Source organism: Danio rerio, chromosome 17 (genome assembly GCF_052040795.2).
Source record: "Danio rerio strain M-AB ecotype USA chromosome 17, GRCz13ab, whole genome shotgun sequence".
NCBI classification, from domain to species: Eukaryota; Metazoa; Chordata; class Actinopteri; order Cypriniformes; family Danionidae; genus Danio; species Danio rerio.
This window is the reverse complement of record NC_141037.1, coordinates 19,065,001-19,090,339: the sequence shown is the minus strand read 5'-3', so window position 1 is coordinate 19,090,339 and position 25,339 is coordinate 19,065,001. Positions and strand designations below refer to the sequence as shown.

Below are 25,339 nucleotides of genomic sequence, written 5' to 3'. Positions count from 1 at the left end.
CAAAGATAAATAACTTCAGAGAAATTTCGTCATGCACGTAAAGAAGTTAGAAGATCTGTCTTAGTTCATCACCATATCAAATCTATACAGCTGTGACCTTACGGCCTGAATGAAAAAGATGTCTGGGTTTCAAATAAACCCATCTGGAGTGAAACGTCTAACACATGACAGCATATCAGGTGGATTTTGGAACAGGATTAGTAAAAATCATAGCAATAATTCTTTTACTTTAATGATGCAGGAAAAGCCTGTTTCCCAGACCTCTGGAAGGTCTCTTTCAAGGTTTCGTATACAAAAAGTGCTCTTCGACTTCTTTGATTTCCACGGTGCATATCTGTCAATCGATGCTCTGCTGGGTTACCATTAGCAACATAACAAAACAGACAGCAGAGAAACATCAACAAGGAAGAGGAATCGCATGCTTGCTGTTGCCGCTCATTCTGAGACAGTCATGGCTCACTCTCTTGACAGCTGTTTGACATTACGGGTAATGCCGCGTTCAGCGAATGGAGTGGGCCTGCAAATTCCTGGAGGAAGACTCAAGAGTCGGGACGGTGCATGCAGGTAAATGATTACACATTAAGGGATATGTATCTCTTTCATCTGGTTTACTTTAATATGGAGACATGCAGTCTGTGAGGGAACAAAAAAGGCTTCCCGTTGTCCTCAAACTATGACAGTACTCTAAAGCACTTGGCTGGTTCTTACTAATCATGTCAACCTAAAGTCTCAAACCTCAAGAATCAGACAGATGATGGTGATTTGTTTTAACATGTTAAGGCATTTTAAAGTGATTAAATATAATTGTATTGTTTAAAGTGTGTAATGCTTTACAATGTAACTGTAAGTAAAACATTACCATGTTTCTTCAAGCTGAATCAGATTCTGTAATGTCTTAAAGATTATTCATGAAGTAAATATAAAAAAATAAAACTTAAATGACCCGATTCGCATTCTCAATAAATATGAAACAAAAAACCATTATCAAATCATAAACGATCAAACAGTACTGAAACAGAATTGTGTTTACCATTATTTACATCGAATAAAAAGACATTCGGTGTAATAGTTTTGAGAATTCACACTTAGATTTTGCTTGATATAATTGTAGATTTGGCATGCTGTCCCGGGAGAGAATCCTGAGCTCAGAGATACTAGAGCCCAGGGCTACCGCCTGGGCATGTAGCACAACAGGGGGTTCAAGATCAGGTAGGTCTTGAGAGCTTTCCCTAGTAAAGGAAGAAAGGGGGAGATGGGGTGCAAGTTTTTTTTTTTTCAAAAACAAAGATGAAGAAAGTAGGATGAATGGGCTTATTTATTGGGGGCTAGAATTCATCTGATTGGTCTAGCAATGATATCTGATTAAATTAGCAATGATTACTGATCCAAGGCCAGCCACAATCAATCATATCACATGCTCCTCTCGAAATCAGTTTATAAAACTTTATTAAACACCAAACACTTGTCAACCATGTTTAACCAGATATACCAAAAAACATTGGATAAACAACAATTACCCAGCAGGCACAGGACGTCAACATGATATCAGATTGACGTTGTACAAAATGTCGTGGCGACGTTGCATTTTGCTTGGAAAAGAAATTCGTGCTGACGTCAGAACCCAACGTCAAGCCGTCGTCAATGTCCAACCTAAAATCAACCAAATATCAACATCTAATCATGTTACAGCTTGACGTTGAATAGATGTTATCACTACAACATCTCTGCGACCTTGGATTGGTTGCCTTACCTGATGAATATATGTCAATGTCAGTATTTGATGTCAATATAACGTTGGTTTAAGATGTTGGTTCAATGTTGGATTTTGGTCACTTTCCAACCTAAAATCAACCAAATATCATTGTCATTTGTCTTCGTTATTGGACGTCAAAATAACGTTTTCCTTAGATGCTGCCTAGACTTTGAATTTTGGTCACGACCTAAATCTAACCTAATGTTAATGTCTTATGACGTTGTGTGCCTGCTGGGTAACTCATTAGAAATCTGTTTATCATTCAATCAATTTGCCCAGGTTTTACCAATTTTTTAAAGCTAGAAGCAAGAAGATTTCTTGTTTTCATTTCGTGTCATTTAAACTAATATAAATTTGAGTATGTGTTTAGTATCACGTGTCAATATAAAACTTTTTAATTAGATCAGGATATTTATGTTGTTACATAAAAATATATGTTACACTAAATGGCAAAATAACATTATGTCACCTATATTTTGACATTTTGTTTTACATTGGTCATTTGAAAGATGATTTAGACTTGATTTATTTGATGTGGACACCAAAATCGGATGCCTTAGCTTGAAAATAAGAAGAAAATGCTTTTGTCGAAATGAAAAGAATAAAAGATTATCACAGCCTGAAATGAAACACGGCTCCTACATTTTGGTTCTATTATTAACTACTTAAATTTTTTTTTTGCTCTATTTTTCCCCCGACCCACACATAATACAAAACCAACTTTTTCTATTTCTTTAAAATATACATTGACGAATTGTGCAGAAAAGGCTCAGGAACGTTTAAGTGTCAAGACATAAAAAGGGTCAATGTTCATGTTGTCTTTAGCTGCATGCATCCTCTCAAACATGCAATAAGCACCAGATGAAACACAGTTTCGACTTTACATTTTTGGGTCATGCTGCGCTTCAAAGGCTTCTCATGGAGGCCCTGTCTATAAGCCACCAGAGACTTCAAAAGAACAGCAACACACACGCATAAATCAGGAAGAGACACATATGTCCTCATCATGCCCACATCATACTGAAAGCCACTACATCAGCCTTACTTTGAAATCGGCATCTCAAACTCTCAGGGAGGGTTGCACCAACAAAGATTGAGATTTAATCTAGATCAAATCAAGGGTTATATAATAATTCTGTTGCTCTAAACATTAAACTTTGCTTTTTAAAACAACAAGCTATATTTAAAGCATCGGTTTGATCCTGGAATTCCACAATGAACCTGGATTAACTAGAATTATGACGTGATTAAAACCAACAAAGGTTGATTATGTTCAATAAACAAGAAACAAAGCTTTATTGCTAATTATAACTAAATCTGTGAAAATTTGTTTAAGGAAGCTTTGTATGATCATATTAAATGTTTTCATTGACTTTTGTATGTCTGAAATACACTTTCACACAAAGCAACTTGTGTGAAAGTTGAGATGTTTGAACCTGGATTTAATTTTTGGCAATGAACTGGATTAACCAAAGCTCCGACACATTAAACTAATATTTAAATTTCAGACATGAATTAACTTTACAATTGCTTGCTAAGGTTAAGGGTTCTCAAAATTGATGTACTTATTTGGATTCATCTTGGTTTTTTTCTAACTGTCATGTTATGTGTCCTTATATACTGTATATAATATTTCCTTAAAATATTGTCTCAATTTGTTCCATTAATTGTTAGAAATCATTTTCCATTGGTTACAAAATGAGCTCCTAATACACTGCCATTTTCTCATTATGTATGGGTTAATTATTTGAAAGTGATCAATATACTGGCAGCTTATTATTTGATTTATTTGTATTCAAATTACTACCACTTGCATGCATGAATCCTTTGAAGTCACTCAAATGTGACAGTAATATTGTACACCTCTATTTGTAGACTGAAGAAGAATAAATTACAGCCTTATTACATATTTTAATCACATATTTGATAATACGTGTGTTAAAATTAGGTGATGCTGATTAAATTAAAAATAAAACCCAAATCAACTACTCCGCACGTAAATCCTTGTTGGTGCAACCCACCCAGATCATCTTGGTGGATTTCAACATGTGGCATCTCTGCTCTTCCTCACCATGAGGCTCGGTTTGATGGTCCCAATGTTCCCTTTCTTACGCAGCAAAGGAGAGAAGGGGGTGTTTGGGTCTGACTGATCAAAGCTTCTCTCTACTGATCATGCATGGCCTGCCTTGTCTCACTTCACTGCCTGTGTGTCTCCCACACGCAAAACAGATGTCCTCTGCTCCAGACGATAAACTTCACCCTGGCGCTCTGCTCAAGTTCATCATCACATGGGGCGAGGATAAGAAAGAGGAAGCTATATTATAATTATTTTTTTTCCATTAACATTCAGTATGTTCTGACTTGTTGAACGCAGGTTGCCTGAGAAAGACCTTCGTGTGATTACCGAATGTCAAGATGATATTAATGTTTTCAAATTCATTGATTCTCGACGCAATACAACTACAACTTAGGCCTTTATCCCTGGCTGTGATAAAAAAAGCGTTAATGATTAGATAAAACCTTAGCGAGAAAAGTTTGTACTCGTCTATTCAATGTTGTCATTCTGCGCATCAGCTTCCCATTCGTACTGTACGTAGCGCGAGTCATGATGTTCGATGCTAACAAATGACTCATATGAACTGATTCTTTTTAGTGAGTCTGTCAGATTTTACATGGCGCTGGTTTGAATCAAACTCAGTGAGTGAGTGACTCGTTTGAAGCTGTTACTTACGCTTTTGCTTGAACTGAATCAGCTAAAAACTGTTTTAGTGATGTTTAGTTGATGTTCATGAAACTTGTTTATACAAGACGTGTAATGTAAGAATCATATAGCATTAATTTATTAAATTAAAATGATATAAATCATTAAATCATATAGCCTTCATTGATAATGAATCAAATAGCATTATTTTGCTATTTGTCGTGTTAAATGTAAAATAACTACCATTAAATTGAACAATCTTCTCAAGATTTTAACGTTACCTCAGACCACCCCAAGGAGTGCTCATTATATCCAAACAGGGCATTTATTTCTAAAATTACTAAAACTTTCAAAAATACAAAACTTATGTTAGGTAGTGGTACTTTAGTTACACAGTCATAACTGATAAATAAATGTTGATTTAAAGCTTACCTGTTCCTCTTCAATATCGAACCAATGTTATAATTTCGACTATATGCATCGGGTAGCCTATGTTAAAGTCAACTTCATTTCAACATTGAATCAATGTTTTATCCTCAATGTTATAACTTTCCGACGTACCAACCAAATGATGACTTTTTTTTTTTAATGTCGAAATTTGATTGATGACTGATGCTGACGATTATAACCATTGACATTGATTCAGCGTCGGCTTGCTATCTGGGTACTCTCATCTATCATCTTATCTTTAGAAAGCCACTGGACATGTGACCAAGCTCAAATGTTATTGATTGCCAAGTAGGCATGGGCCGGTATAAGATTTTAATGGTATGACAACCCTGGATAAAAATATCACAGTTTCTGGGTATCATGGTATTGTGCTCACTGCTCTAAAATATATTCTTTTTAAATGTCTGGGTAAAAAACAAAAACTTTTTCCCCTTTGAAAACAAGATATTCTATTTTTTGAAAGATTTATGATAGTTTGGAGCAGTAAACACGTCAGGCTAAATAATTCAAATGAGTCACTGACTTCAGCTGTCTTCATTAGTTTCAAAAACACAGATTTTTTTTACAATTTAAAAACAGCATCTTTGGATATTTTTTCTGCTGTAGATACTGTTGTCCTAAAAAACTACAATAAGATGTAAATAAAAAATCTTACACATACTTTAGGAACAGTATTACAGAAAATTTTGGCAGTTTTAAAACCATGACTTTTCTAAACCGCAGTATACCTAGAAAACAGTTATCAAACCATGCCTATTGCCAAGTTTAAGTTTTGAAATAATTCAAATTACTTGTTGCCAATACAGTGATAATGAAAATAAGTAGGCTGTATTTAAATAACTGTTGCATTGATTTTCACCCTCGAAAGAAGTAAGCTGCATTATTAAGGTAATTTCCAAATATAATGTAAAAAATGTGAGTAATCATACTATTTTACCCTTCAGAAATTATCAGCAATTATCAGAAATTATCAGAAAAAAATCTTAAATTAATTATGATTTTTGTGATATTAAATGAAGCATTAAACATCTCTAAGTAAATCCCAAAATGTCAGCAAGAAATTTAAACAGACTTCCTACCATGTTTGCCATATTTGTTTCTACGATTGTTGCAAAATTTGCATAAGATGGATAACAAATAGCCTATTTTGATCTTGGGTCAGCAGCAAGAGATAAAGTAATGTAATTTTCACTTTGCCTACAACTGCATTTCTGGTGTGATCTGATATGGACACATATATGAAGAGAATAAGCCGGTAAGATTGAGTATTCTTGTGATATCATGTCCTATTATTGGTTCATTTAGATGTCTTTCATTTGTAGCATTCCAGTTGAACTGCATCAGAGTTCATTAAGAAACGTACTGTAAGTGGACCAAAACCCATTATTTTAATGGCTTCTGTCCACTTATTTGGTTCAAATGGCAGCATTCACCTTTATCTAAATGAACCTCACTAACAAAGTAATAGCACCAGATTTTGTTTTCATCGAATCAAACCTAAAAAGTGTGAACGCACTCTTCGAAAAGAGTAAATGGCGAAGCAACACATCACAATTCGAAGCAGTGCAAACATATCGACTAATCGAAGTGCACAGTTGGAGTGCAGTTGGGAACTACTGTCCATTTTTTACAGCTGTGTGGAAACCAATGAGATGTTACCATCAACAAGGATTTCTCTGCCTGCCTGTAGTGAGTGCAGTGAAGGATTTCAAGTGTTTCCTTCCTTTGTGCGCCTTCCAGAGATCTTTCATACCTTCCCCTTCAATCATTCGATAATCAAACCTCTGAGAAAAAGTCAAGCCAACATAAGCTCCTCACTCAACATCGCCATTTGTATTAATCTCCTTCTTCACATGGATGAAACTGCTTAAACACCAGCTGAGACGAAAGGGATGGCTATGATTTCACAGGAGTGCTACAGGTTAATACGGGAAATAAGCGGCTCACAATAACTGACTTGAACAGAAGTCCCTGAAGCCATAATTCCTCAACTAAGAGGGCCAACAGAAACAGCAGAGGTAAAACAGCAATGCTACTCGCGAGCAGAGTGACACGGTAATGATGGAATCCTGCCCAGATCCTGGCAGAGACCATCATTGTCTTCATGCCTGTATGTTATTCTTTCGCTGTATTTTTTCTCTTCCAGCATACCACCATGTTACAATCTGATTCTTTTGGCATGCCTCAACAGCATCAGTGTACCATGTGTTATCTCCCCTCACAAACAGTTATTGTGTTTTATAGGACGTGCCATCTGGACGCGCGCTGAGACCTATGAGAATAAACGAATACATCTCTGCCAAAATAAATACCACACACACACACATGGTGCGAGGATGCTTTGAGCGGAATATGCTTGAGTCGTAGTGCCACCACAACAAGGGGAAGACATCAGGGGACCAGAGCTGGAGAGGCAACAAAGTCCCAAAGCACATGAAACATTCAGAGTCTGATTTCTCCATCACTCTCGCTAAGCATTACCTCTGACCGCTTAGAAAGAAAGCAAGTGGGACGCATTAGCGACAGAAAACTGAGCGGCTTGATTCAATGTAATGGATGGATTTGATTATTCTTTTCCAAAAAGAAGGAAAAGAACGTTTTTCTTTGAGCCAAGGATTAATCACACTGTCAAAAGTCTTTATTCCTTGTTGGCATGTCATGCATTTAAGCTCATTTCGGCCTCTGGGTAAAAAATTGTTAATGTATTTCTCATTATAGGGTCTTATATAACAATGCATTGTCTTGTAGTTACAACTTAATTGATCACAATTCATTTTTTGAGGGGGGATCCGGGGTTGGGGGAGGGGGCATCCCCCTTATGGAAAAAAAAATGGCAAAAAGCATCCCCTTTGTAAAACCACCATCCCCCTCACCATCTCCTTTAGATAAACAACAAGTGTGTGTAATGTAAAACTTAGCATGCAACTTAAATATTAAAATTCTCTACTTATGGTAATTTATGACTTATAAACAATGACAATTGACCAATCAGAACTCAGGAATGTAATAAGGCGCCATGCACAAGAGCAATACAGTTCTTTGCTTTATTAATAATTTATTATTAAGTTCATTGCATTCATGCCACCTCTGTCATGATCACCATCGAGATCTAACCACCAGATGTCGCTGGTAAACACTCACACACACACAGGACTACAAATCCGCCTTCTTCTGGACTACATATGCATACATGCACTTCTCCCAGACACTCACGCCTGCTCACTCATCTAGCTTGATTACATTCACACACCTGAGGACTTTCAGAGACTGATTAACACACACTATTTAAGCCACACATTCACCCCTTCAGTTTGCCGAGTCTTGTTCACTGTATAGATGACATTACAATGCGTTAATCCTGTATTGGTTTCCTGTGTTTTTTCGACTTAGCTTTGTACTCTTGTTCTCCCTGCCTGCCGCGTGCTTTTTTGACCTCTCGCCTGTGTACTGATTAGGATTCTGGACTGCCTGAATATATCTGTTTATACCTGTTGACCATTGCTTACCTGACAACAATTAAAACCTGCATTTGGATCCTACCTTCTGTTGTGAGCGTCATCTCCCCGTCGTTACAACCTCCTACGCCTTAAAGTCAATTAATAAATAAACTGTAAATATATCTAAATGCCAACTTTGTTTTTTCTTTACCGTCTTTTTTTTTTGTCAAGAGGAATTTTGTTGATTTAATCTGATTGAAAGATATTTCTCCTGATTTAATTTCAGTTTATATAAAAAAGCTCATGTAGTTGGGCCACACAAGGTAAACAAAGTGTTGTAAAAAAAAAAGGTGAATTTATTTTTAATCGTCATCCTAATGATACTGGCATCCCCCTTATGGAAAAAAAGCATCCCCTTTGTAAAACTATCATCCCCTGTTACCACCCCCTTTAGATTAACAACAGTGTGTATAATGTAAAAACTTATGTAAATAAAAGTGTTGGAAATAAAAAGGTAAATTCATATTTAGTCATTATCTTAATGATACTGTAAAAAACAAGGATATGTGTGTTTTTGAGAGAGAACGCTTGGTGGTTATTTAAAAAATCATTTTCTCAAATTAAAACTGTATTTAGACCTATTTTGTTATCATTGTGTGAGTGTAGCTACAGTACACCACCCACCCCAACTTTTTTTACAATTCGACCACTGTTTACAACAATTATAATGTTTAAGTTCTTATAAATGTGACTTTGTTGCAGATTTATATGTCAAATTTTCGACTTTATATTTTACAACTGCAACTTTAGGGGCGGCACAGTGGCTCAGTGGTTAGCACTGTCACCTCACATTAAGAAGGTAACTGGTTCGAATCCTGGCTGGGCCAGTTGGCATTTCTATGTGGAGTTTGCATGTTCTCTAGGTTTCCTCTGGGTAGTCCAGTTTCTCCCACAGTCTAGAGACATGCGTTATAAGTTAATTGGATGACCTATATTGGCCGTAGTGTATGAGTGCATGTGTGAGTGCAAAAGTGTATGGGTGTTTCCCAGTACTGGGTTGCAGCTGAAAGGGCATCCGCTGTGTAAAACATATGCTGGAATAATTGATGGCTGTTCATTCCTCTGTGGCCATGTCTGATAAATAAGGTACTAAGCCAAATGAAAATTAATGAACTGCAACTTTACCCAATAGTATCTGGCTGCAGACTTGCACATGCAAGCTGAGACATGCAATCTCAGACACATGCACTCAATAGAGCTATTATGTCATTGTGAGAGGTAAGGTTAGGTGTATGCATGAATACTGCATGCAGTCTCAGCTTGCATGTGCATCCGGTCTGCAGCCAGACCTTTCACACTTTACTTCTCATATCACTGTTTCTCATAAATGCAACTTCCAGTCTCAAAGCTGGGACTTTCTTTGGATGGCCTCATTATTTATAAAAAAAAATAGCCCCTTCATATCTAATATGTCACATTCATAATCTAATCTCTCACAATGTATACTTTCACACATTTAAAATGATATTAAAATAATATAATGTTAATGGATGTTGTGGCTTAATATTTCAATACTTTATTTTTAGGAACTGCAACATTCTTAAAACCATTGCTGCATCCCAATTTGCATACTATCCATCCTAAATAGTACTTGAAAATAGAATTAGTATGTCCTTCACCATACTATGGTGAAAAGAGTAAGTCAACGGTTCTCGGATGATTTACTAATTCCGGTAAAAATTTAAAGTGTAGAACTGTCCATACACTAACAGCTGATATTGATCACAGTACATTGCGTGTTGGACGTGAATTCGATTAGAACTACAAACGAGAGGGAAAAGTTAATAAACTACAAACATGGTGGACGCGCGAGACCAACCGTTAAGTAGAGAGGCTTTGGTAAAGATTCTTGTATGACTGTAAATTAATATCTAGCCCACTGTAAAATATTTAAATCACGTTTTCTGTGTTATATTTTATCTGCAACAACAATACTGAACTTATATAAAGATGTGTTTGGATATTAACAAGATTAACCTGCTGCTGCTTCTCCAGTAACGTAGGAAATTAAATATGACAGAAATGTGAATGATGTGTGGATGATTGACAGGGCTCAGAACTAAGCAACACAATGACCTGTTAACGATGAAGAAGTATGTGAAGTAAGCTTGCACACTTTTCTTTTAGACACTCAATAGTACATATTTTTCCTTCACAAAAAAAGTACATACTTTTAGGACGTAGTAGAAGTATGCGAATTGGGACGCAGCACATGACTTCATATCTTATAATTCCAGCTTATATTCCTCATAGGAATAAACAACTTTATCATAATTTCAGCTTTATATCCCAAAACCGCAACTATATTTCTTACATTTGTTGTTCAAAAATCACACTATTTTTGTTACTTAATTTCTAGTAAAAGCAACTGACTTTCATGATTGTGTTTCTATGACGTACTGTCACGTTTACCTTGATTGTTTTTTACACAGGCAGAACTGGGTTTCCATACAAAACACTTCTTTGTGCTGCAGCAAGACGTGCAAGTGAAACTCAAGGATAGATGAATATACAGTATCCCACACAGATCCACGTCTGGCTTCTCTCAGATGGCTTGTGTCAAACACTGTTCATTAACGTCATGTAAGCCTCAGAAATCACATCCCGCTAGGAGGAATTCCTGTTGACACTCGATAACCAACTGGTACCAAGCGCACCAGCGGTACTACACTTTTGGATACCAACTATATTAACATTAAAAGTTTAAAACAAATGTGAATTGGATGCATATCTGCTCTTTTTACGAGCTTCAGATGTTTATAATCAGATCTCGGTGCTGCACAACATGTTTTGTAGGGCCAAGATCTAAAAAAAGTTGTACTCAGCAATATGAAGGCACGTTATTAAATCTATTTCTACATTCAAGCTGGTGGTATGTGTGTGTTCTGGTGGTTTTTGTGAAATATTATCAGGGTTTTCTTCATTAAATTCTTCGAATATAGCCTTTCGCAGCGTCTTACCAGGGCATTCGCTAACAGATTATGGTTTACAGTTACAGCTTAACCTCAATTAGAGCACTGGACATTTGAGAGCTTTCCGCACCCGACTCATAAGAAATGGCAACATGAACTTCGAAGTGGGGCTCAAGAATTTGGCGCCATTTGTGGAATTGGTGTCTGCTTGGGTCGAGGAGAGGAACAGCCCTGTGATTATTGGGCTTATCAATTATAGCACCAAGGCCGCTGAACTCATATGCAATTTCCCAGAGTGTGGCGTATCGGGTTCCAGCTGGCTGTTTAGATTAGTAAGTGTCAGCTTTTGTGTAAAGCGAAGACTTCCTGTTGCGCAGGGGAAACAATGGCCCTCCCATGTCTGCATGAACCCCGGTGGCTACTTTAATAAAAACATCTTTCCCAATTGGCTTAAAAGGTGGGGGAGACGTGATGTTTTTGCAGAATGCACAAAGACGGTCTTGTCCCACCCTAGTATCACCGCACAGAGATCTGCTTTCTGTAAGATCTTCGCACCTTGGAGCAAGATGTGTTTTAACCCCCTGCTTAGGTTTTACATAGAGAGTGGAGTATCTGTTATATTGATGCATGAGGGGCTTTCGTTTTTACATTTTGGGATGGTGGACTTGTGTTCGAAATTCTTCTCAGGAGGAAAATGACTATTAAAAGGCAGCCTGGGGTGGGCTTGCATTTCCTCTCTGCGTTAACACTCCATAAAGCTGATCCGTGAAAAAAAAAAAGTCACTGCATAACCCAGGATTCAATGTGACCTCACTTTTCAGCTGAAGGAGAAATTAATGAATTAAATACCCAAAACAAGCCATGAACATTAGACTGTGGTTTATCATTTAACAGATGGGGTAAATTAACCACTCCGACATTCCAGGCATTAAGCACATTTTAACTATGGAAACTGCATTTCGGTGTGGTTTGACCTCAGAGAAACTTATTCCCGGCTCTTTCTGGATATGAAGTGATATTATATGAGATAAAATGAGATTTATACACTACCTGTCTGACACCTGCTGCTCTATATAAAGACTTATTTGAATTCATTGAGTTCTGGTACACAGGAGAGAAGACTGGGGCTACTGTAGTTGTCATCAAATATATCGATTCACTGTTTAGGGGTATTGGTACATTCATTTTCCTTGGGCTAAGTCCCTTTATTCATTGGGGATCGCCACAGTGGAATGGACCGCCAACTTATCCAGCATATTTAAACAGTGGCAACCCAGTACTAGGAAAGTATTAGTACATTTAAAAATATATTAGAACTTTTTGAATATGTGCTGATCAAGGTTTTCGCCTGAGAGTTTACACTGGAATATATCCCATGTGACAACTAGTCGTAATCTTCCCTATATATAGCTTCTTCTGTTGACCAAAGCTAAACAGCAAAACACATTAATATTGTTATCAGTGGTGTAAAGTAACAAAATTTATTATTATAAAAATCAGTCCTGTGATTCTTGTCCAATCAAACCACACATAGAAAGTAAATCGCATCTTAATGAACTACCTCAAGACATGGGCGATTTATAATTGCAGCAAAATATTTGGAAGCATAAAAATGTCCAAGAAGACATACAAAATATTTACACCCATTGACTCAGAGACTGTTTAGATGCATGTCACTGATGAGAAGATGATGGATTAGACGGTTTAGTGTATGATGACCGAAATGACCTGAAACACCCAGCAGGCACAAGATGTTAACATGGTGTTAAATTGAAGTTGTACCTTAATGCCTTGAGGATGTTGCGTTTTGTTTGGAAATAAAAAACGGTTTGACTTCAGAACTTAAAGTCAGGTCGACGTCAACTTCCAACATAAAATCAACCAAATATCAATGTCTAATGATGTTACAGCTTGATGTTGTGTGGATGTCACGTTACCACTATGACATCTATCAGATGTTAGATTTTGGTTGCCATACCTGACAAATGTCAGTTTTTGACATCAATATGAGTTAAAATGTTGGCTCGACTTTGGATTTGATCACTTTTTTAACACAACCTAAAATCAACCAAATATCAATGTTATTTGACATTGATATTGGTAATCAAAATAACGTTATCCTTAGACACTGGCTAGACATTGAATTTTGGTCACCTGACGTCACAACCTAAGTCTAACCTAATATTAACGTCTTATGACGTTGTGTGCCTGCTGGGCAATACCTAAATGCACTACAGAATGTTACGTTTACACACATCCACAAATTACATGTAAATGCATCAGCTTTTTACAATATATAATACTCACTTCTCACTACTCTTAAGTACTTTTGAAGGGATTTTACTCATGCTTTGAGTAATTTTTACCACAGATACTTTTACTCTACTTGCACTACATTTTAAGCAAGTAATGGTAGTATGATTTTTCAGTACTCTTTACAACACTGGCTGTGATTTTTGACTTATTAATTTAACTGCTTTGCATTATATTTTTATATTAATTATTTTCTTTGTGAATATATTTTAGAATTGTTTCCTTTGTATCAAAGCTGGATTTTCAGTATTATTTAATGTCACATGAGTCTTTACAATTCTAATATACTGATTTGCTGCTCTATTGTGCTAAATTATTATTGCCGCTGCGGCTTACTTAATAATAATTGTACTTATATTTCTGAAAAAATGTATGTCACAATTGAATAATGTGTATTAATAATTACATTCTTAAATTAATTGTATTCCATCCATGACTTGGCACAAAATATGTTCAGATTTTATTGGTTCAAGACTTAATTGGCATTATAAGTAGTCACGTTTCCAAGTTCCAAGTTTTGATATCATTCATTTATTTAGACAACTAATTAACTGTGCAACCACTGTAAAATGATGTGCTCTAAAAAGATTTTGCAACATCTTAACATGCAATAAATTGTATGTGCCCATGATGCATACAAGTATTTATTTTTTAATTAAATAGATTTAAGACATTCCAGAAAATGATTAAGCAGCACAACTTTTTTCAGCTTTAATAATAAACAGAAAATCATTTTTAAAGAAAAAAATAGCCATACATTATTTTTCACCTATATAATAGCATGGTAAACTTGTTTTACTACAATGCCATTACCATCCAAAATACTTTTTTAATGACGTTTAAATATTTTAAGTTTTACGTTATGATATCAAGCATTCATTACAACAATCTAACTCAGCTGAAGTTGTCAAATAAAAGGTTAAAAAAGTCTAATACGCTTAAATACATATATTTTAAAAAAAGACTGATGTCAATCATACCTCCAGAGATGCACCACTCTTGCTCTTGATGTGATTTGCTCTGCGTCTTTTTGCTGGGAAGCCCTTCACCATCAGAGCACAAAGTGTCAAGAAAACTGCCCACCGTAAAGCCTGGCTTCGAATCAGCATGACTTTCGTGGAAAATAATAATAATAAAGTCACTATATACTACGATGTTACAACTGAGCTGCACTTTTGATCAGATGAAATGCGCTCTTCAGTCCCAGTTCACGTATGCTTATCTACGAGCATCCCTCGTAGAACACCAATCCATCTAAAACCTCAGAAACACACATTTAAACCGATAATGAGCAGCCTTCAAATATCATGTCCGCGTGTTCCTCAGATCTCCTGCCTCAAAGAGTTTCTTGGTCTCCAAACGAACTTTAATATCCTTCTCGGAGTTCTTCAGATGATCTTCCATGTGTCGCGAGTTTCCTTCTGTCCAGTGGATTTGCGTGAAGATCGCTCTGGTTTGTGTGTGCGGTTTTATAGTCCCTCAATCACGCGTTATTGAGGCTCCAGAATCTACATTGGTCATCCGTGAATGAATGCAGGTCTGTGATGCGCTCTTGAGTGATCCAGAAATAAATCTACACCTCATGCAGGTAGTGTGTGGTGTGCTGAAGGACCCTCAGTCTCTCACTGGCTGGAGGAGACATTGATCTCCCTTTGCTAGTGTGACGTTCCTGGAGGAGGGGTTCATATATTATTACACACTTATTGACTGACTGACTGACTGACTGAATGAATGAATGAATGAATAAATGAATGACAGCTGGATCTCAGAGGGGCTGTAAATCATCAAAATAATGTGTGAATGTGAATGAGGTTTTGGGTTAGTTTAAAGGCATTTTATGGTTTGTATTGAAAAAATAAGTAAGACATATAAAGATAGATTTTTTTCTTCAACGAGGATGCATTAAATCACCAATATGCTGTTTCAATAGGTTTCTGTTTTAAATAAATGCTTCAATATTATTTGGACAAAATATTGTCCAGAAAAAAAATCTCTAATAAATAAAAATCCATCCATCCATCCATCCATCCATCCATCCATCCATCCATCCATCCATCCATCCATCCATCCATCCATCCATCTATCTATCTATCTATCTTTTACTATTCTTATTTCTTAACTAATAGTTTAGTATATTAACTATAGTCAATAAAAATTGTATTATTATTGTTTAATATCGTTGAAAATATTTACTATGAATGAATTATATCAGGCGAAGCGCAGTGGGTAGTGCTGTCCCCTCACAGCAAGAAGGTCACTGGTTCGAACCTCGCCTCAGTTGGTGTTTCTGTGTGGAGTTTGCATGTTCTCCCTGCCTTTGCGTGGGTTTCCTCCGGGTGCTCCGGTTTCCCCCACAGTCCAAAGACATGAATTGGGAAGGCTAAATTGTCCGTAGTGTATGAGTGTGTGTGTAAATGTGTGTGTGTGGATGTTTCCCAGGGATGGGTTGCGCCTGGAAGGGCATCCACTGCGTAAAAACTTGCTGAATAAGTTGGCGGTTCATTCCGCTGTGGCGACCCCGGATTAATAAAGGGAATAAGCCGACAAGAAAATGAATGAATGAAATATATCAATCTCATTCTAGCCTCTGTCTTATGTAGGCGTATTTTGCGAACTGTGTAAACCGAATCTCTGCCAAAGATCAACTCCAAGAAGCTTAATATGTCCAGTATGTTTCCTCTAATGTGGTCTTGTGGTCATTTATGGGAAGTTCTCGGAGGTAATAATTCAAAACTATCGCACTTGCAATCTAGCAGCCACCGGATTACCATCATGATTTAATTTTGAAGAAACTTCAGACAATATAGAAATGTGCAAAAATGCAAAGTGAGAAAAGAAAACCAAGGAGCTCAACAATACATTTAGCCACTGTAATTTAATTTCCTTGGAGGAGCAAAACAACTCCTGAACCGATGAAGCCCACAGTGTACTTTGATTTAAAAGAAGGTCTTGAAAACAGTATGCACTACAGGCAGCAAAATCCAAACTGTATTAGAACACATATTGCGAATGTATGTTATATGCGGTATATCCAAGCAAGTTGTCTTTGTATCAGTATGGATCAATAATTGCTTTCTTAAAAGTCAGTCTTTAAAATATCAAGAAATTAGATTGATTGTTGTGATTGTTGTTGTTTTTCAGGTTGCATATAAATGAACAGGTAAAAAAAAAAAAGGTGATCAAATTAGCATCCCTTTTTCATGTCTTAACAAGCTTTTACTAAACTAAAAACATTAGAATGAACTACCTTAAAGCAACAGAAGCCACATGAAAAAACAAAAACAGAAAAAAACTGTGTACAGTTCAGCACCTTTAAAGCATCATAAACCAGCAGATTCAGTTTTCACATCCCACATGCTTCGCTGGGAGTAACAAAACGATATATAAAAATACTCATCAGTAGTCTGTGCACTGAGAGCTTGCACATCATGCATGTGCATATACCTGGAGCTGCCGTTGATGATTAAAGTACACTTCTCCGAATAACAGAAGATAATGAACAAAATAATAAATAAATGTGTACATTGTAGAGAGAAAGACATAACATTAAGCTCTTTGAGGAATGCTGTGTGGGTAACACTTTACAAAAAGGTTTAACACATCAGTTAGGTCACAATTCATGCTATTAAATACTGGCGTATTACCTATTACATATTAACTGTTCATTAGTAGTAATAAAGTATGATCTCATTCTAGATCCCTAATCCTACCCAAAACCCAAATCCTACCCAAAGCCAAATTTTACTTTACTAACTAAAAATTAGCAGCTAATTAGTAGTTTATTAAGCTAGTAGTGTTAGTTAATGGTTTGTTAATACCATGAATTGTGACCTAAACTAAAGTGTTACCTAAGGTTGTATTAGTTAATGCATTTACTAACATGAACAAACAAATGAACAATACATTATTTGTTCAAGTTAGTTAATGACAATACAGTTGTTCACTGTTATTTAATGTTAACTGACTGTGAATTACCTAATGTTAACAAAACTGAATGTGGATTTAAGGCAGCAGTAAATGTTGAACTATGATTTAAAAATGCAGTGTAAGTAATGTCAAACTTAGTTCATTTTAGTAAATACTTTAGTTAACATTAACTAATACACCCTTATTGTAAAGTGTGACTGGTGTGTTTTAAAGTGCCCCGTTATGCTTTTTCAGACATTTCATGTAGTGTTTATTGTACTTGAACTTTTAAAATAATAATAAAAATAATAATAATAAAAAAATAATAATAATAATAATCGCAAAGCTTCAGTTTTATTTTCTGCAGTTTTGTAACATGTTTGCATAATGCCAGTCTACGGTGGTCTTTGGTGACCATGAACATTGTTTACTTCGACTTTATGGAGAGGGGTCTGGCTGCAGACCTGGTGCAGTGCAATCTGGGCTGCATCCAATGCTTTTTAATGGGCTCACCTAACCCCACCCCTAACCCTACCCGTCACAGTGACGTCACTAGCTCCATTTGAGTGCATTGTGTCTGACAGTGCATCGCTGAGTGATGCAGTCTCAGCTTGCATCATAAAGGCTGCATCCAGATACTATTGACTTTATGTATGAACAGAAAATTATAAGACTAAAATATGTTGATATTTAATAATTTATACACTGTAAAAAGTGATTGTAGTACAAGTGGTTAAACCCAATTAGTTGACTTTACTAACTAAAACATATTTAGTAAACCTGTTGCCTTAAAATTATATAAATGAACTTGAATCAAGTTAAAATGGGTTTACTCTTTCTTCCATTAAAAAAAAAAATAGTATTTAACTTGTCGATCAGGTGAGGAACCATATGGTTCACTGTAAAAATAATTAAATAAAAAAATGGGTTCCACACAACCCCTCCATGTTGTTCAAACACAAATAGATTAGGTTAACCTAATCGTATTTGCAAATTTCAGTGGATTGAACATAAAACAATGTTCAATCCACAAAAAATTGTGAATTGTGTTGATAAGCTCATTTTAAATTAGTTTGAACAACCAGCAAAATACTGTGAGTGTAACTCTATTAACATTGATTACAATAGTGTTTTTTAGTCATTAAACATCAACTTCATTTTTATTCTTTTATAAGTTGTTTTAACAGATTTTAATCAGTGTATATATATATATATATATATATATATATATATATATATATATATATATATATATATATATATATATATATATATATATATATATATATAAATTATAATTGTCTTTTATTCTGGTTTATGTAAAGCACTTTGAATTGCCATGGTGTATGAAATGTGCTACATAAATAAACTTGCCAAAAAAAACAAGTATCTAAAGAAGAAGGAAGCCATAGAGTTCACACAGCCGATTGGTTAACCGTTGTTGTATGTTGGGTGCAATCCGCGAAATGGCTTCTGGGTCCAAGCACTCTGTCAAACTAAATGGGAAGACTCATCAAATTGTAATAATACAAGTTTACAAAGCGATGTATTACTTATGAAAATCACAATCGCAATATAGACCAGAAGGTAATCATTTTTTTTATAAATTGGTAAAATTTAGCAATTTGTGACACAGCAAGGCCAGAGACTGTTGTGTACACTATGATTATATATAAAATTCACTTTAAAGTGTGACATGACTAAAAGGTGTCCATAAATGAACATTTTCTCAATTCAAATAAGTAGCTTGGACCTGGAAACAGCATTCCATACGTCACGACATAAGAAAACACATCTTTGGAGAAAAGCTAATCATTTAGGCCTAAGATTCTAGCCCTTCAAAACTATAATAAAAAATAAAAATAAAATAATCATGCATCTTTATTAATGGGCTGAAATTCAGGTATGGTTATAACAATTTGGTTATATTCTGACATGTGTTGTAAGCTGTAGACTAAATCACACTGATCTGACCAATAAGAGCAGAGTATGGACTCAGAGAGGTGGGGTTTAGAGAGACTCTTTGAACAAATCATTTCAGACCCTGTAAGAAAAGAGCTGACGTTTTTTTTTACTGCATGAAAATCTATAGCAGGAGACTCCAGAATTCAACTAGGAACCTTTAAAGTAGCAAAATAGGATGACTTTAAAGACTCTGAAAATAATATTATGACAAACTCTTGATAGAGAGTGATCTTAAAGGGATAGTTCGCCCGAAAAATGAGTTTGAACACAAAAGAAGATTTAAATTGGTAATCAATGACTTCTAAAGTATTAGTTTATCTCTATTATGTGTCAATTGCTACAGTAAATAGTGAGTACATTTTTAATTTTGGGTGCACTGTAAAACAACAACAACAACAGATATTTTTATGTTGCTTTAACATTTTAATAAGTTAATCAGGCTTCAACTAAATTAGTATTACAACGTTAATTTTAGTCAGTTTAATTGATGCAATTTGAGATGACTTAAAAAAAATTAATTTGATTGAAGGCAGCATGAATCTTTTTACAGTGTGAACTATCCCTTTAATAGTCATCAATGGCAATGCAAATACAAGCTTATAAGCCATCATAATTAAATGTTGCATATCGATCAAAAATTAAACCAATTTAAATGTTGTAGTTTCAACAAGACTTTGGCTTCCTGCAGCACATCTTGCACTTCGACTTGCATACAATCACCATCCAAGCCTCCTCAGAGGTGAAAATTTGATAAATATGCATGTTTCTACCTAGACTTCCCTCAGACATAACCAACTACGATTTGTATCTCGGCGAAAAAATAAATACCGTCGTAACATAAGAAAAACCAAGGCCAGATTGAATCAAGACATCAGAGTTGGCTGCAAGTCAAAATCTGTGGAAACAACAACAACCAGAGAGCAAAGTTGCAGAGCTTTGATTTAGGTAACACCGTGAACATACTGACAATGCAATAAGAAGAACCTGTAATTCCTTTCATAGGTCAGGATCCTCAGGATTAGGGGTTCACCGACAGTCTGTTCTCACTTACTGAAAGGGGAAAAACTTTTTTTTTTTAAACACAGAAATAGTTTTCGGGGGCTGCAGTGAAATATGGCTTTAGCAAGTACACAAGCAGCGAAGACTCCTGTGGCTGGCAGAGAAAAATCAATGTATTTATTTCTCTAAACGAATGCCACATCCAGTTAAAAACAGGCCCCAAACCTCACGTCATAACGAACCCGAGGTGACAAATGCTCTTGAGGAAACTGGGAATGACTAAACAAAACACTTCGTAAAAGCATCAGTGTTTTGTTGTTTTTCAGAGCTTCATGTGTTAAAATAAAGATAATATACCTACGTTTTTTTTTTTTTTTTTTAAAAAGGTTATATTTATTAAGTGGTTCGCCGCCTCCTTTCGGAAAGCAGAAGATGAGCAGTGCACATTTGGTTCAGATTGTAAGTCTGTCACTCTTCGTTTTCTTCATATGTGGTTTCGTCAAAGGGTCGATCCAGGGAGGGAAGGACTTTGTGCCGCGAATACTTCAACTGCAGCAGATCTCCCACTTCACTGATCACATCCAGTGCCTGAAAACAATCAACATGCTCCATTACTTTTACGGTTACACATGTAAGCCATAACATGCTAATGCTGAGAAACGGCTGCCACCTACTAGGATGCGGAAACACTTTTTTGGTTCAAATTACCATTAGACTTCATATATTGTCAATTATTAAGTAATTGTGAATATATATTGGCTAGACATTCATAATGATTAATGAAACTGCAATAATTTTACAGATGTCATTTTTAAAGTAATGTTTTTCTTGTGACATATATTTGCAAGAATGTAAGAAATTAGAGACACTTCTGCAGCAAAACTAGCATTAGCGTTGTAAGTTAAAGTTTGATTCAATGATTGATTTGCATTCTTTAAGTTTTCAATGAAGTTTCTGCTAGACAAAAATGATCATAAATGCATTAATTTTGGGGCATCTAAATAAATAAAGAGATGTTATTTATTTACACACAGGCCACTCTTTTTAAGTACACCTTACTTGTACCAAGTTGGACCCACTTTTTTCTTCAGAACTTAATCCTTCGTGGCAAAAATTCAACATGGTACTATTGAGGAAATATTCCTCAGAGAATTTGGTCCATATTGGCTTGATAGCATCGTGCAGTTTCTGCTGTTTTGTAGGCTGCACATCCATTATGCGAATCTCCCGTTCCACCACATCCCAAAGGTTCTCTGTTGGATTGAGAACTGATGACTGTGGAGGCCATTGAGTACAGTGAACTCATTGTCATGTTCAAGAAACCAGTCTGAGATAATTTACACTATATTAGATGGAGTGTTATCCTGCTGGAAGTAGCCATCAGAAGATGGGTACACTGTGGTCATAAAGGGATGAACATGGTCAGCAACAATACTCAGGTAGGCTGTGGCATTGACATGATGCTCAATTGGTACTAATGGACATAAAAGTATGCCAAGAAAATATTCCCCACACCATTACACCACCACCATCATTAGCTTTAACTGTTGATGCAAGGCAGGATGGATCCATGACTTCATGTCATTGATGCCAAATTCTGACCCTACCATCTGAATGTCGCAGCAGAAATTGAGACTCATCAGACGAGGCAATGTTTTTTCCAATCTTCTGTTGTCCAATTTTGGTAAACCTGTGCAACTTGAGCCTCCGTTTCATGTTCTTAGCTGACAGGAGTGGTACCTGGTGTGGTCCTCTGCTGCTGTAGCCCATCTGCCTCAAAGTTTGTGTTGTGCATTCAGAGATGCTCTTCTGCATACCTCAGTTGTAACAAGTGGTTATGTGAGTAACCGTCGTCTTTCTATCAGCTCAAACCAGTCTGGCCATTCTACTCTGGCATCAACAAGGCATTTACACCCCCAGAACTGACGCTTACTGGAAATTATTTCTTTTTCAGACCATTCTCTGTAAACCCTAGACATGGTTGTGTGTGAAAATCCCAGTAGATCAGCAGTTTCTGAAATACTCTGACCAACCCATCTTCAAACATGCCACGTTTGAAGTCACTTAAATCCCCTTTCTACCTCATTTTAATGCTTGGTTCGAACTCCAGCAGATCGTCTAGACCATGTCTACATGCATAAATGCATTGAGTTGCTTCCATGAGATTGGCTGATTAGAAATTTTTGTTAAAGTGGCTGGTTAGTGTGTTTATTTAATCAAAACCTTTGATTGGTTTTATTTCTTTATTATTTTTGAAACTTGCATCAAGCATTTTAAATATAATTCTTAAAAACATAAAAAAAAAACTAAAAAACTAAATAATAATCAAAAACATGACTGAAAATATGCAATTTTTCTAATAAATTAGCCAACTTTTGGCTTATACTTTGGCTATAGCCTTTGAACATTCTTTGTCCTTTAACAAAGTAGAAAATGAAAAAGTAAAAGTAACCAAAGTAGGGTAACATTTAAATTTATTCACTTAGCAAATGCTTTTATCTAAAGTGACTTACAAATGAGGACAAAAGAAGCACTAAAAGTAAAACAATGATACATATAAAAATTCCCAGCTCTAAAACCTTCAAACTTTTATTACATAATCATTTAGCAATGGCAGAAATGCAAGATAACCCGTCAGAAGGACAGTACTGAAAAGCATGCTAAATATCTCCACAATGCAAAAAGATATATCAGGTCATGTAAGCTCTAATACCCTCAGACCTTGTTTTGCACTTTAAATAATCTTACTCATTCAGCAATGGAAGAAATGCAGGAAAACATGTCAGAAGGACAATGAAAAAATGTGTTGACGTGATAACTGGTCACATCAAAGTGCGCAGTGTTTTCTTAAGCACGGGGAGGGGGTCGACGGCCGGTGTGCTTTTCACCATAGTTAAATCAAAGTGTCCTTGGGGAGGCAGATTAAGATGCTCTTTGATCTCCTGCCAGTTCAGACCCCTGTGGCAGCGCTGCTTATGTAAAGTCCTCAACGGCTGCATTAATTTATAGCGCCAAAGACAGACTGAGGAGGAGCCAGGAGTTCTGTAGACGCAGATTACTTTCAAACATAGAGGGTGTATCCAGTTTGATATACTACATTTCAGAAGATTGATGGATAGGGGGTTTGAACTTGACGGGCAAAGACGATAAGTTTAATTCCTGTTGAAAGTAATCCTTTTTGAAATGCAGTACTTCAACTTTAACTTCAGTATGTCAAAGATTTTATGGTAGTTTTTTTTTCTTTAAAGGGGACACATCTTGATCCTTTTCATAAGATGTCAAATAAATGTCTGTGAAGTTTCAGCTCAAAAACCCACAGATCATTTATTACAGCTTGTCAAATTTACCCTATTTGAGTATGATCAAAAACATGCAATTCTTATATGGGTCCCTTTAAATGCAAATAAGCTGCTGCTTTTCAGACGAGGGGCGGATCCTTTACACATTCTTCACACATTCCAGAAACAACAAAACAAGCTAATATCACTGACAGAAACAACTAATTGTAAATTAATGCTGTACATGTTTAAACAGTAGTCAGAAATTGCTGAAGATAACTGGCTTACAACTTTTAGACTGAACTAGGACCTTTCTGAAAACATTTTTGAAGCTGTTGTGGAGTAGACTCAACAACTAGCATGTTACTGCACTTCTCTGATGTTCTGCTGTTGCAAAATAAACATTACACTATTAGTACTATTTTCCTATCTTCACAAAACATGTCTGTAACAAGGCTAAAAAGCGTATAATAAATGTACTTTATTACATTTACAGGTGTACAAAAGGACACCTCTTAGTGGTGTGGATGTTAGGAGTCTAATGCTGCGTTCACACCAGACGTGGATGAAGCGTCAAGCACGAGTGATTTACATGTCAATGCAAAGATGTGAACAGACTTCCTGTGGTGCGATTTGCGTGAATGAGGCAGCATGAATGACACGATTTGCGCGAATAAATCTGCGCAAGTTGAGCGTTTAGTGCGTTTGATTCACTTGATGCGTGAATAGCTCGAGTTGGAAAATCTGAACTTTAGCGGACATTTGCTCCAAGTTAACCAATCAGGAGCTTTCTCTTGTAGGGGCCGTGATTATAAATTAGTTCCTGTTGCTGTTGTCCTGAGGGGAAATCCTCTTGTTGAAGCACTGCTAAAAGCCTCCATTATCCAGGTACAGTTTGTGGAGGAGTTGATGAACTCAGAGCTGGGAGCACCACTGAAAGGATCTAATGGACATGGCGCCAAACGAATATACTCTGTTTTTCAACCCTCCTAAAGCACATAAAATACAGCTATTCTCTCAATAAAATCAATGTTAGCCATTTAGCAATGAAGCTAGAGTCACTGGGCAGACAGAAGCCCAAGCATGACACCAATCCATGTCTACTGTAAAGTGAAATTGACGCAAAAATGAGGTGATTTTGACACGCGAATGAAGAGAGTAAACTCTAAATGTTCACGCGTCTATTGCACAATTTATTTGCGCGTGTCGCGTCTGGTGTAAACACAACATAAGAAGACTCTAATATATTTATCCAAGCAGCACTGTGGGTAGAAACATGCAGATTAACGGATTAAATAAAAGGTTTAATTTAAAGGCTTAATTAAGTTAACTAAATGAGTTAAGGTAATTAGGCACATCAAACGATAACAATGGATAATTGTTGTAGACAATCAGAAAAAAAAAATAGCTTAAGGGGGCTAATAATATTGACCTTAAAATATTTTGTCTTTTTTTAATAAAAACTGCTTTTATTCTAGCTGAAATAAAACAAAGAAGTCTTTCTTCAGAAGAAAAAATATGATCAGACATACTAGGAACATGTCCTTCCTCTGTTAAACATCATT

At 36.0% G+C, this 25,339-nt stretch overlaps 2 protein-coding genes and 1 long non-coding RNA gene across 3 annotated transcripts in view; 1 reads left to right on the top strand and 2 right to left on the bottom strand.

Moving 5' to 3' along the window:
• The window catches only part of ism2a (isthmin 2a), a 46,193-nt gene extending 30,940 nt beyond the window's left edge, over window positions 1–15,253 (bottom strand). Inside the window, exon 1 of the mRNA XM_087290312.1 lies at window positions 14,607–15,253. Within this exon, the coding sequence (XP_087146438.1) occupies window positions 14,607–14,735 (129 nt within the window). The 5' untranslated portion in view covers window positions 14,736–15,253. The remainder of the gene's footprint in view (window positions 1–14,606) is intronic.
• Window positions 382–8,443, top strand: LOC141378545 (uncharacterized). Its single transcript, XR_015513250.1, has 3 exons — window positions 382–564; window positions 1,112–1,209; window positions 7,149–8,443. It is a non-coding gene; the product is annotated as an uncharacterized LOC141378545 (long non-coding RNA).
• A 1,238-nt stretch (window positions 15,254–16,491) lies between the features above and the next one.
• The window catches only part of sptlc2a (serine palmitoyltransferase, long chain base subunit 2a), a 56,912-nt gene continuing 48,064 nt past the window's right edge, over window positions 16,492–25,339 (bottom strand). The window contains 1 exon segment of the mRNA NM_001020619.3: window positions 16,492–21,084. Within this exon segment, the coding sequence (NP_001018455.2) occupies window positions 20,965–21,084 (120 nt within the window). The 3' untranslated portion in view covers window positions 16,492–20,964.